This window comes from Oncorhynchus keta, chromosome 20 (assembly GCF_023373465.1).
Source record: "Oncorhynchus keta strain PuntledgeMale-10-30-2019 chromosome 20, Oket_V2, whole genome shotgun sequence".
NCBI lineage: Eukaryota > Metazoa > Chordata > Actinopteri > Salmoniformes > Salmonidae > Oncorhynchus > Oncorhynchus keta.
The window spans coordinates 7,614,254-7,627,593 of NC_068440.1; the positions used below are offsets into that span (position 1 = coordinate 7,614,254).

Below are 13,340 nucleotides of genomic sequence, written 5' to 3' on the forward strand. Positions count from 1 at the left end.
GGTGAAAGAGAATGAGGTGGTGAAAGAGAATGAGGTGGTGAAAGAGAATGAGGTGGTGAAGAGAATGAGGTGGTGAAAGAGAATGAGGTGGTGGAAGAGAATGAGGTGGTGAAAGAGAATGAGGTGGTGGAAGAGAATGAGGTGGTGAAAGAGAATGAGGTGGTGAAAGAGAATGAGGTGGTGAAAGAGAATGAGGTGGTGGAAGAGAATGAGGTGGTGAAAGAGAATGAGGTGGTGAAAGAGAATGAGGTGGTGAAAGAGAATGAGGTGGTGAAAGAGAATGAGGTGGTGAAAGAGAATGAGGTGGTGAAAGAGAATGAGGTGGTGAAAGAGAATGAGGTGGCCAAAGTCGGTGCTGTCCAGAGCATTTCATATGCAGCAGCTGTTAAAAGGTTTGAGGGTTTGAATGGTGCTCCTGAAGAGTCCGTGGCGGTGGATAGACCTTCACTGCATGCTGCAGGGGTTGCCTTTCAACAGCAGGGACCCAGACATTTTAAAGGTTAAGACGGTAGACTTTGTGGCCTTTATAGCTATAGTGATTACTGGCACTGCCAAGGTGGAGAGGAGGTCCAGGAAGATGGATATCATTGTGGATGTGGCGGAGTGGTTCTTGGCGGAGGAGTTACATGAAATATTGTCACAAGCCGTACCACCATCTGAGGCCCTAGAGCCCGAGAAGGGAGGTATGGAGATTTGAAAGAAGGAAGAAGTGGTAGTTCTGATTTGGTTTTGTCAATGTACTAGTTCTATTTGGGTGGATTAAGTTGGTTTCCCTATCACCTATGGATTTTCTTTTGACCTTGTTTTGGTTTTTCAACCCGTCCAGTTGGTGGCGGCAATACACCTTTTTGGGTTGTAATTCCGCTATAAAACCCACAGAAGAATAATAATAAGATGTAGATATTTTTGTCGAGCTCCTGTTACTATTTAAGATGTGCATAAACCCCCTCTTTCCATCATGTACACAACTTTTGAGACAGAAACAGACAAAATAGTAAAGGGTGGTCTCACAAACAAAGAGATTCAGTATGTCAATAACACACAGGTAACCTATTCTTCCCCTGTAATTAGAAAGGGCGAAACCTTCAGGTTCTTGGGTCTTACAGACCTAAGACAAGTTAGTGATAATTGACCCCCCTGTCTTTGATCCAGGGGACTTAAGTGCACTTACCTGACCTATGACCCATAAGCCGTAGTCCACCACCTGCTGAGGTGAAACTGCCTGAAAGAAAATGTGCATTATATTTTTGGTAGAATCCTCATCCTTTAGCCTGTTATTTATTTATGTATGTATGTATGTATGTATGTATGTATGTATGTATGTATGTATGTGAGGGTTTGAATGTGTGTGTGTGTGTGTGTGTGTGTGTGTGTGTGTGTGTGTGTGTGTGTGTGTGTGTGTGTGTGTGTGTGTGTGTGTGTGTGTGTGTGTGTGTGTGTGTGTGTGTGTGTGTGTGTGTGTTGTGTGTGTTGTGTGTGTGTGTGAATGTATGTATGTGTGTATGTATTATGTATGTATGTGATGTATGACACCCCCCTCCCCCGTGTGTGTCAGGAAGTTGTTGGAGTTTGGCCCCTTTAAATGTAAAAGATGCAGATTTATTTTTATTTTGGAACTTTTTTCCGTTTCTGTTCTGGTACCGTATATATATATATATATATATGAAATATTGGCAAAAAAGTATTTAGTCAGCCACCATTCTGCAAAGGCCCTTAAAAAGATGAGAGAGGCCTGTAATTTTCATCATAGGTACACTTCAACTTGACAGACAAAATGAGAGAAGAAAATCCAGAAAATCACATTTAGGATTTTAATGTTTATTTGCAAATTTTGGTGGAAAATAAGTATTTGGTCACCTACAAACAAGGAAGATTTTTCTCACAGACCTGTAACTTCTTCTTTAAGAGGCTCCTCTGTCCTCCACTCGTTACCTGTATTAATGGCACCTGTTTGAACTTGTTATCAGTATAAAATACACCTACAGTCACACTCCAAACTCCACTATGGCCAAGACCAAAGAGCTGTCAAAGGACACCAGAAACAAAATTGTAGACCTGCACCAGGCTGGGAAGACTGAATCTGCAATAAGTTTTGGTTTGAAGAAATCAACTGTGGGAGCAATTATTAGGAAATGGAAGACATACAAGACCACTGATAATCTCCCTCGATCTGGGGCTCATGTAGATCTCACCCCGTGGGGTCAAAATGATCACAAGAACGGTGAGCAAAAATCCCAGAACCACACGGGGGGACCTAGTGAATGACCTGCAGAGAGCTGGGACCAAAGTAACAAAGCCTACCATCAGTAACACACTACGCCGCCAGGACTCAAATCCTGCAGTGCCAGATGTGTCCCCCTGCTTAAGCCAGTACATGTCCAGGCCCGTCTGAAGTTTGCTAGAGAGCATTTGGATGATCCAGAAGAAGATTGGGAGATTGTCATATGGTCAGATGAAACCAAAATAGAACTTTTTGTAAAAACTCAGGACAAAGAATGCTGAGTTGCATCCAAAGAACACCATACCTACTGTGAAGCATGGGGGTGGAAACATCACTTTGGGGCTGTTTTTCTGCAAAGGGACCAGGACGACTGATCAGTGTAAAGGAAAGAATGAATGGGCCATTATGAGATTTTGAGTGAAAACCTCCTTCCATCAGCAAGGGCATTGAAGATGAAACGTGGCTGGGTCTTTCAGCATGACAATGATCCCAAACACACCGTCCGGGCATAAGAAGCATTTCACGGTCCTGGAGTGGCCTAGCCAGTCTCCAGATCTCAACCCCATAGAAAATCTTTGGAGGGAGTTGAAAGTCCGTGTTGCCCAGCAACAGCCCCAAAACATCACTGCTCTAGAGGAGATCTGCATGGAGGAATGGGCCAAAATACCAGCAACAGTGTGTGAAAACCTTGTGAAGACTTACAGAAAACGTTTGACCTCTGTCATTGCCAACAAAGGGTATATAACAAAGTATTGAGAAACTTTTGTTATTAACCAAATACTTATTTTCCACCATAATTTGCAAATAAATTAATTAAAAATCCTACAATGTGATTTTCTGGATTTTTTCTTTTCATTTTCTCTGTCGTAGCTGAAGTGTACCTATGATGAAAATTACAGGCCTCTCTCATCTTTTTAAGTGGGAGAACTTGCCACAATTGGTGGCTGACTAAATACTTTTTGTATATATATATATATATATATATATATATATATATATATATATATATATATATATATATATATATATATATATTATATAGCTAAACAGGTGTGGCCATCACTGGGTATAAGTATAATGACTGGGTATAAGTATAATGTGTGGCCGCCACTGGTTGACACTAGTTGACAACCATGACAGCCATACATAAAAGAAGGATGGGCCTTAATAGCTGGAGGTTTCGCCACCTCTGTCTACCTCTGTTTATCACTAGGACCAGAGGGGTTTACAACAAAGCAGGATCAATGTGTTAGCAATCGAACTTTGCATAAACATTCTGAATTAACTTTTTTTTTTTTATATATATATGCTTGAAATGCATATAGTCTAATTGAGTCGACAACCAAAAACACATACCTAAGTTTAATGAACCAGAAAATCAATAGTTATTTCTGGTTGTTTATCAAAGTTGGCTAACTCATTATTCCTGCTTTGTATTATACCCCTCTGGAGGGGCCACGTTTTTATTGACTTGGTTAACCAGTTTTCTCTTTCTCCCTCATTTTCTCTGGCCTTTTCTATACTCCACCTGTAATGCTTAGTGTTATTGGTTGATTGTCTGACACAATGTTCATTTTCAAAACCCACAGTGTGTCATAGGGACCCAACACTGTGAAGTGGTCAATTTATCAACATCTTGAAAAAGATGGTCCTATATACAGTATGAGAGTTTGGATTTCAACACTGTGTTTAGAATCTAATACAGAAAGGCTGTGTTTACACAGGTAACGAGTGGAGGACAGAGGAGCCTCTTAACAGGTCTGTGAGAGCCAGAAATCTTGCTTGTTTGTAGGTGACCAAATACTTATTTTCCACCATAATCTGCAAATAAATTCATTAAAAATCCTACAATGTGATTTTCTGGATTTTTTTCTAATTTTGTCTGTCATAGTTGAAGTGTACCTATGATGAAAATTACAGGCCTCTCTCATCTTTTTAAGTGGGAGAACTTGCACAATTGGTGACTGACTAAATACGTTTTTGCCCCACTGTACATGTAACCAATTTTCAGTGAGTTCCTCTGGTGCAGTTTTAGGGGGGTTAGGTGCCTTTCTCAAAGGCACAACAATAGGAGGTAGCATCAAGGATACTGATTATGTTTCTTGTCTATTTCTTGTCTATTTATTGTCTATGTGCTTGATTGTTGTATGTGTGAAGCAACACCATACCTTTAACCTGATAACCTGGATTCCATTTGATCAACCACATGAAGAGAGACGTCTGGATCGACTGGCACCAAGACGTGTGTGTTACCATCAGTCCCCGAATTCACCTGTAAATGAAGTCAAACTACTTAAACGTTCAAATGGCCAGAACACCCATGGACAAGAGGCACAGATCGCCTTAAAACAGGGCGGCATAGTACCACTCTTAAGCTACAGTCTTGTCCTCACTTTCCACTTTGTCCACACGCACTTTATCCATTGTGATCCCCCTGGCCTGACACACACCCTCCCCCCACTTGTTTTGTCCATCCATCTATTTTAAAGAGGGGATTTTCCCCTCGGCTAGAAATATACTTTGCCAAGAGCCCCTGGTTATTGGATTAAGTGTGTTTGACGCCCCCCTCAATTCTCTGAGCCAGTAAAGCTGCTGCCCCGAGACCAATCTAACCTTTGCTCTAAATCAAGGTTTAGGCTGAGTGGATGGCGGGCCAGCCGCGCTAGTGAAGGGATCTTTTGATTGACGGAGAGATAGACAGAGGAGAGGCTATGGAGGCTTAGGAGGTGATGGTTTATGTCAAGAAAGAGTGGTGCCAAAGTGATTGAATGGCCATGCCATCCATCCTATTAGTCTGTTTGTCAAATATACAGTGGGGCAAAAAAGTATTTAGTCAGCCACCAATTGTGCAAGTTCTCCCACTTAAAAAGATGAGAGAGGCCTGTAATTTTCATCATAGGTACACTTCAACTATGACAGACAAAATGAGAACAAAAAATCCAGAAAATCACATTGTAGGATTTTTAATGAATTTATTTGCAAATTATGGTGGAAAATAAGTATTTGGTCAATAACAAAAGTTTATCTCAATACTTTGTTATATACCCTTTGTTGGCAATGAAAGAGGTCAAACGTTTTCTGTAAGTATTCACAAGGTTTTCACACACTGTTGCTGGTATTTTGGCCCATTCCTCCATGCAGATCTCCTCTAGAGCAGTGATGTTTTGGGGCTGTTGCTGGGCAACACGGACTTTCAACTCCCTCCAAAGATTTTCTATGGGGTTGAGATCTGGAGACTGGCTAGGCCACTTCAGGACCTTGAAATGCTTCTTACGAAGCCACTCCTTCGTTGCCCGGGTGGTGTGTTTGGGATAATTGTCATGCTGAAAGACCCAGTCACGTTTCATCTTCAATGCCCTTACTGATGGAAGGAGGTTTTCACTCAAAATCTCACGATACATGGCCCCATTCATTCTTTCCTTTACACGGATCAGTCGTCCTGGTCCCTTTGCAGAAAAACAGCCCCAAAGCATGATGTTTCCACCCCCATGCTTCACAGTAGGTATGGTGTTCTTTGGATGCAACTCAGCATTCTTGGTCCTCCAAACACGACGAGTTGAGTTTTTACCAAAAAGTTATATTTTGGTTTCATCTGACCATATGACATTCTCCCAATCTTCTTCTGGATCATCCAAATGCTCTCTAGCAAACTTCAGACGGGCCTGGACATGTACTGGCTTAAGCAGGGGGACACGTCTGACACTGCAGGATTTGAGTCCCTGGCGGCGTAGTGTGTTACTGATGGTAGGCTTTGTTACTTTGGTCCCAGCTCTCTGCAGGTCATTCACTAGGTCCCCCCGTGTGGTTCTGGGATTTTTGCTCACCGTTCTTGTGATCATTTTGACCCCAGGGGGTGAGATCTTGCGTGGAGCCCCAGATCGAGGGAGATTATCAGTGGTCTTGTATGTCTTCCATTTCCTAATAATTGCTCCCACAGTTGATTTCTTCAAACCAAGCTGCTTACCTATTGCAGATTCAGTCTTTCCAGCCTGGTGCAGGTCTACAATTTTGTTTCTGGTGTCCTTTGACAGCTCTTTGGTCTTGGCCATAGTGGAGTTTGGAGTGTGACTGTTTGAGGTTGTGGACAGGTGTCTTTTATACTGATAACAAGTTCAAACAGGTGCCCTTAATACAGGTAACGAGTGGAGGACAGAAGAGCCTCTTCAAGAAGAAGTTACAGGTCTGTGAGAGCCAGAAATCTTGCTTGTTTGTAGGTGACCAAATACTTATTTTCCACCATAATTTGCAAATAAATTCATGAAAAATCCTACAATGTGATTTTCTGGATTTTATTTCTCATTTTATCTGTCATAGTTGAAGTGTACCTAGGATGAAAATTACAGGCCTCTCTAATCTTTTTAAGTGGGAGAACTTGCACAATTGGTGGCTGACTAAATACTTTTTTTGCCCCACTGTACATGCTATGGTAAATATAGCTAGGGTTATAAAAATAGCTGGCAATTGGATCACAACAATGGAACGTGGAACGAACTAGCCAGGGCAGGACAGGTTATATAGGCAACTCCATTCCTGACCTCAGACTGGGCAGGCTTTAGGTACAGCCCTTTTGTTACAGCCCAGCTCTTAAATACCGGATTAGACTAATCATGATCTTCATTTAAGGCCATGATTAAATTGAAGACCATAATTCATTAATTAACCGCTTCTACAGACAGTGAGTAACGTGGCCGTGGCAGGCACCCAGCGATCGAGGCCTTCAGTTACTGTTCGATTGAATGTTAAAAGGGCAAAACGAGTGACCGAAGCGACTTTGTGCGTGGTATGATCATAGGTGCCAGGTGCGCCGGATCTAGTATCTCAGAAATGGCCACCCTCCTGGGCTTTTCACACACGACAGTGTCTGGTCCGACAAAACTCAGTTCCTTTTGCGTCATGCTGATGGCAGAGCCAGGCTTTGGCGTAAGCAGCATGTGTCCATGGACTGACCCATCCTGTCTGCTGTCAAAGGTACAGGCTGGTGAGGAATGTTTTCCGGGCACACGTTAGGTCCCCCAATTGAGCAACGATTGAACGCCACAGGGTATCTGAACATTGTTGCTGAACAAACCCAATAGATCATCTTTAGGATGAGATGAAACGGGCTGTACGCAGAATGAGTGTACCGCCGTCCAATCTGCAGGAACTGCGTGTTGCCATGTCGTCAGGATGGACCCACATCCCTTTGGAACGTTTCTGACACCTTGTAGTGTCCAAGCCCCAAAGAATGCAGGCTGTTCTGGAGGCAAAAGGCGGGTCCGACCCGGTTCCTGTACCTAATAAACTGGCCGGTGAGTGTATATTTTTGGTTGCTGACTCTTATGGATCAGTAGAATCTACCCATACTATTGTGTAGATTTGTCATTTAGGTGAACTATCCACTTAAGTGTTAATCCAGACAAAGCAGAACACTGATCTCAGATTCATATATGTACTAGCCCAGATATGCACTTCTAATATAGGTAGCCTAGTGGTTAGAGTGTCGGGCCAGCTGGGCCAGTAACCGAAAGTTTGCTAGATCAAATCCCCGGAGCTGACAAGGTAAAAATCTGTCGTTCGGCCCCTGAACAAGGCCGTTTAACCCACTGTTCCTAGGCTGTCATTGTAAATAAGAATTTGTTCTCAACTGACTTGCCTAGTTACATTTTTTTTTAATTAGGTCACCCAGCATACATCTATGAGGTACAGAACATGCTTGAGAGTACATGATGATTATCTGCTACACCAACTCATTACCCAGCTTATGAGGAAACACCCTCTAGTAGACCACAAGTCAAAGACCCCTCTAAATTTGGCAGGACATAACTATTTTCTCTTCTTCCAGGAGCAGTGGAGGGTGCTGAGGGGAAAATGGCTCATAATAATGGCATCAAACCATTGTGTTTCATACCATTCCACATATTCTGCTCCAGCCATTACCACCAGCCCATCCTCCCCAAATAAAGTGCCACCAACCTCCTATGTCCAGGATAGTCCATTTTCTCTCCCCTGCCTTCCGTTAAGCCCGTTGTTGTTTTGAATATAATACTTCAGGTTTACAGGATATCAGTTGTTGGACGGTATCCTCTGAATAACATAGCAATACACTTCATTTGAGCCCCCTCAATATATAGCTAATTCATTTTTGTTTAAGTAGTAAAACAAAAGCTCCCATTTTTTATCTTATTGGCAAACCAAATTGTGGTCATACACAGGACATAGAAGCTAGAGTACAATTATGAATATCTACCTCCGCATAGTGGTAGGGATAGTATATATAATATGACATTTGTAATGTCTTTATTGTTTTGAAACTTCTGTATGTGTAATGTTTACTGTTAATTTGTATTGTTTTATTTCACTTTTGTATAATATCTACCTCCCTTGCTTTGGCAATGTTAACACATGTTTCCCATGCCAATAAAGCCCCTTGAATTGAATAGTAGTCGTCATAGATACTGCTGTGTCTCTACGATGGAATATGCATTGTGTGCATGTAGGTTCTGAAGTGTGCTTAAAATGTATGCTGTGCGATTTGGTTGAATAAGAATGTCAGTCCAAACAGGTCTAATGGTACATAATGTACATCACAAGAGGTTGGTGGCACACACCTTAACTGGGGAGGACGGGCTCATAGCCATGGCTGGAATGGACTAAATGGAATGGTAATCGAACTTATCAAACATATGGTTTCTTGTGCATTTTGATACCATTCCATTACAGCCATTATTATGAGCTGTCCTCCCCTCTGTAGCCTTCTGTGATGTACACACTGTACACTCCTTGTGGGGACCTGAGAGTAAAATCTGTTTGTCTCCATCTACAGTTCACAATAGGAACTGTCCCAAGATAAGAGGGAATGTGGTTGGAGAGACTGAAAATACTACAATTACGCCTCCCAGAAATGTAAAATTCAATGGATCAAATTCACGCTGCAGGGCTACCATTCTAAACGATTTACATTACTAGTAAACCTATAGACATTTCCAAAATTCAAAGAGCCTGAAGAAGTTCACAAGGAAACATTTATTAGCAAAATAACTAAATGAAAATGATTGAGTGTAAGGCCATTTTTCTAAATGAAATCACACCACACGAGAAATGTTAAATCACATCCACTACGCCAGATGTAACATATGAGCAAATGCATTATTCTTTTTAATAAAAAAAATGTTTTAAAAACTTTGGACATGAATAGTTTGTAATATACAGGGGACATAACATGCTAGGTGAGTGCATTTCAACTGCTTGGCATTAAACAGTGCTAATTACCCATCACACATTAATACTGCTGGATACAAGTCTCAGAATAAAATGTAAAATAATGCACTAGCACAAGAACTATAGAAGTTGTTCAATGTGAGGGGAGATTGGGGGTGATTGATCCAATACATGTCTGGCATCCACCCACCAATGTGTAGATGGAAAGCCTATTGAGAGAAGAGGTGGAGAGAGCGAGGGGTTACAAATCAATTAATTATTTTAGATCCTGCCGAGTAGATGCATCACAAATAGCATGTCTGGTGGCGTGTTTATTTTATGTAAGGGAGTCATGCTGTGAACAAGGTCTCTTTCACAGATGAGCCCTGTAAGTATAATGTAGGAAATGTTTTGTCCTATAACTCATTATTCAAGTCCCTAGTAACGTAACTTACCTGCTTTTGTGGCCAGTTGCCACAGCCCTAAGGCCCCCTGTGGCGATGGATATGCATCTTGCGGCTGAGGGTGCGGGCCAGCCGGTCCACGGTGGTGCCGATGTGGCCAAGCTCTTTGCTGGAGACGAGGCCATCAATGTTTCCGCTGTACCACAGCACCCAGCCCCCCAGGGACATGAGCACGAACAGTGCTCCTGTGTACACCAGGAGGTCCCCAAAGTCCCTGCCTTTGATATTCAGAGGGACAAAGACTCCCACCAGCAAGGCGGTGCCACCCAGCAAGTCCATCAGCACTGCAAAGGCCAGGGCCAGTTTACAGTGGGACAAGCCATCACAGAGCCCCATGGTCACACCTGAGAACGAAGGAATCAGAAATCTGACCTGGGGTGCTGCAAGTTGACACAAAAAAACCTGGGTAAAGAAAGATTAAGTGCATAAAATAAATTCTAGGGAATATGAAAGGCTACATATAATTTATCATCTACATGAGCTAGATATAAAAGTGGTTGGTATTAGGTTACAAAGATTTAAACGTTTGTATGGGACAAACATGAACCCACTGGTCAAAACGGATTAAATCAACGATGTTTCCACGACATTTCGACCAAAACAATCAATGTAATGAACTTAAATCAACGTGGAAAACTAATTGGATTTCCAAAAGGGATCAAGGTAAGAGAATCTCGTTTCTTTTTCACCCAACCTTTTAACCTAAATCCATTGACAGGATGACATTTTTGGATGATTTCACGTTAACTCACAACTCAACCAAATGGAGCCTAAATCAACTGAACGTTGAACTTGAGAGCGCATCAGTGGGAAGGCAATATTTTAGAACATCAAAATAGCCTAACTAATTACATGTTCACTCCAAAGGAACAAAGAAAATAGTTAGGCTAGGGAGGCTACATTGTTTTCAAACCATTGGCTTGCCATAGTCGGTAGCGTACAAGTTGCCCTTTGTCTGGAATATGTGTCATGTTTTTTACTTTGACCTGGTGAAACTGATGTCGAATCCGACATTGTTGAATGTCTTTTTTTTATTATTATCAAAAATAGTTATCTACCTGGATACGTTGTGTAATCTTCCGGAATTCGATCCCACCTTTTCACTTTTTTGCGTTTTTCTCAACGACCACTTTACCCCTCCCACAATTTCACCTGCGCCCCGCCCACAAACAGTATGCAAAAATTGTATAAGACATGGTAGGCTAATAAGGCTTGAAGATACAAATACAGTAGTTGATGTATGTGAAAACACGATGAAGTAGGCATAAAGTTAGTTTCCCTGTAATTCTTATACATTTTCATTAGCCATCAGGAAGTCCGAAGCGTTACAAGTCGTAAGCATGTGCCCTTGAGGAGAAAAGCTGACGAATGTACCTGATGGGGAGCGGATGGGTATTAACTTGCGTCTTTCTTTTTTTTTCTGCAGAACGAGGTAACAACTAAGGCAAACGATTCGATGACGTTTCATGCGAAAACATGTATCTTCAGTTGGCTTCCTTTAGCTACATTTCAGCTTTGTGCGACCGATTTTGGAGCAGGTGAACTTACTAGATACAACTCATATCGAAATTGCATTTGAATATTAAAGTTATTTGTTTTACAGCTGGTGACGTCACCGTGTCGAAGGACTAATGACTGTTTTAACACTTTCAGTACAATGTATGATCCATGATGGTGCTTATTATAATGCTACAATGTTGCCATGTGTAGCCTATCACAGATTTGCAAAACAACACTCAGCCCATGAAAGATGACTGATTCTCGGACAAGCACGAGGAATGCAACAGACACTAACTTGTCTTCCTCCTCCTGTCTAATTGTTATTTTACTGAGTTACTGCATTTACTATAGAAATGTATAAAAGCATGGTTAGCCTACTCTATAGGCACTTCTATTTAAAGACCCGCTCCTCCCTTTCTAGTTTATCAAACGACATAATTGTTAATTATGTGTCACTCGTGTCACTACCATTTACTGTGGTCCCTAAAGGTCTGTATAATGTTGTGGATGGATGTGAAGTCTCCTTCCCCTTTGAGGAGAACATACAGAATACTAGTGAGTTAAGCAATCCCTTATAAATATGTTCTCTTATCATGAAATGTCAGATAGTTCCGGGCTACTCGAACACAAGCAACATGATCTGCAGTTTATTGATTCATGTCACTAATTGGCTAGAAGTTCCACAGACCTGGAGGGTGAGGTAATTAAACTATCATCCCTCATGAATAGGGCTCTACATAATCACCTCTTGATACCTTCATCAACTCAATTCATAATGTAATTATGGTTTCATAGGTCAAGTGGTCAATAACTTTTCAGTGCACACCACCTGCTTCTGCCCATCACCTACAGGTTTAGAAACGAATGGAGGTTCCCTTCCTCCTATAAGTGTCGACATCAAGGGATAGGAATGTAGACGAGAAGTTATTGACCTTCATGGGGATTTACTTACCAAAAGCTATAAGGCTTTGGTCACAGCCATTTGGCTCTAGCTTCAGAATGGTTTCCCCCACCCCTACATTAGCTCTGTAAGTATCTTGTTCATTGTTCAAAGTGAAGATTGTGGTTGAATAATTTTCTAACAGAGACTAATTGCAGGATTACTGCATTGGGGGCTCTGAGAGGAGTTATTTTTTTGTTTACAGAGAGATTTCTGTTCACCCAACCTAATTTTTAGAAGAGATGTGTAAGAAAGGTTTGTAGTCTGTCAGTGTATTAACTAAAAGCCACATTTTGTGATGTAGCCTATTACAGCAGTTACATAGGAAAATAGTGTTGGCTCCCACCCTGAGTCATCCACTGGTTGGGCATGCTGTTTATGGTAATTGGATTATGTTTTGATAGCCATGAATCAAATACTATCTATCTTTCATTCAGTCAGATGGCGCAGCAGAATGATGATTTGAGGTGTTGCTGCATGATTCATGGATGGGAGAAGCACTGACACAAGCACATATTGCAGACACCGCATTCCTCCGTTTGAGAAGGAAATGTGAATAATCTGAGCACATATTGTTGTTTTGATGGTAGAGAAAGTTCATGGACAGGCACACCGTTCTGAGCCGTGGGTTTAAAGAAACTCCACCTGTACATGTTTTATTTGTTTTCATTGTTGAACCATTTGTTAATTAATACCTGAATATTTTTTGATGTTTATTTTTTTCATTTTCTTGCCACGTTTTGATAGGTCAGTTACTGATAAGGTCAGTAACCCATCTGCTGTACAATAAAACAATATAATTTGTGCAAAATGTAGTTATGGGTTTTTTGTAGTTGGTATCTGTCTTCCTAGATATTAAATTGATCAGAAATGTGCTTGTGTTTATTACTCTGAACAATTGTCGGGAATTCCTCTGCTCAACACACACACAAGATTAGCGTTATTCCATGCCGACAGAGGGCATCCTAATTCCTTGTGTCCAGTCTTGATTCAAACAGATGTTTATTTGTAGCCTTGGTCGCTAAACTAACAAGATCAA

The 13,340-nt window shown here is 41.4% G+C and overlaps 1 protein-coding gene across 4 annotated transcripts; it reads right to left on the reverse strand.

The window, feature by feature from the left end:
- Positions 1 to 9,204: 9,204 nt before the first annotated feature.
- Positions 9,205 to 11,417, reverse strand: LOC118399261 (transmembrane protein 238-like). 4 transcript variants are annotated; one of them, XM_035795193.2, is made up of 3 exons: positions 11,236 to 11,417; positions 9,853 to 10,205; positions 9,205 to 9,627 (listed from the first exon to the last, which is right to left on the reverse strand). In XM_035795193.2, the coding sequence occupies exons 1-2, from the start codon at positions 11,327 to 11,329 to the stop codon at positions 9,880 to 9,882; spliced, it is 420 nt and encodes a 139-aa protein (XP_035651086.1). In that variant the 5' UTR covers positions 11,330 to 11,417; the 3' UTR covers positions 9,205 to 9,627; positions 9,853 to 9,879. The 4 variants fall into 4 exon arrangements, with proteins under 4 accessions (XP_035651086.1, XP_052327960.1, XP_052327959.1 ...); XM_052472000.1 differs by lacking the exon at positions 11,236 to 11,417 and adding an exon at positions 10,920 to 11,013; XM_052471999.1 differs by lacking the exon at positions 11,236 to 11,417 and adding an exon at positions 10,614 to 10,726.
- Between the last annotated feature and the right edge of the window lie 1,923 nt (positions 11,418 to 13,340).

Bases quoted from the DNA above. Each gene is read 5' to 3' on its own strand.
- LOC118399261 (XM_035795193.2), bottom strand. From the start codon at position 11,329: ATGAAACGTCATCGAATCGTTTGCCTTAGTTGTTACCTCGTTCTGCAG. The intron at 10,206-11,235 runs GTACATTCGTCA...CTTCGTTCTCAG, and splicing joins ACCCATCCGCTCCCCATCAG to GTGTGACCATGGGGCTCTGT.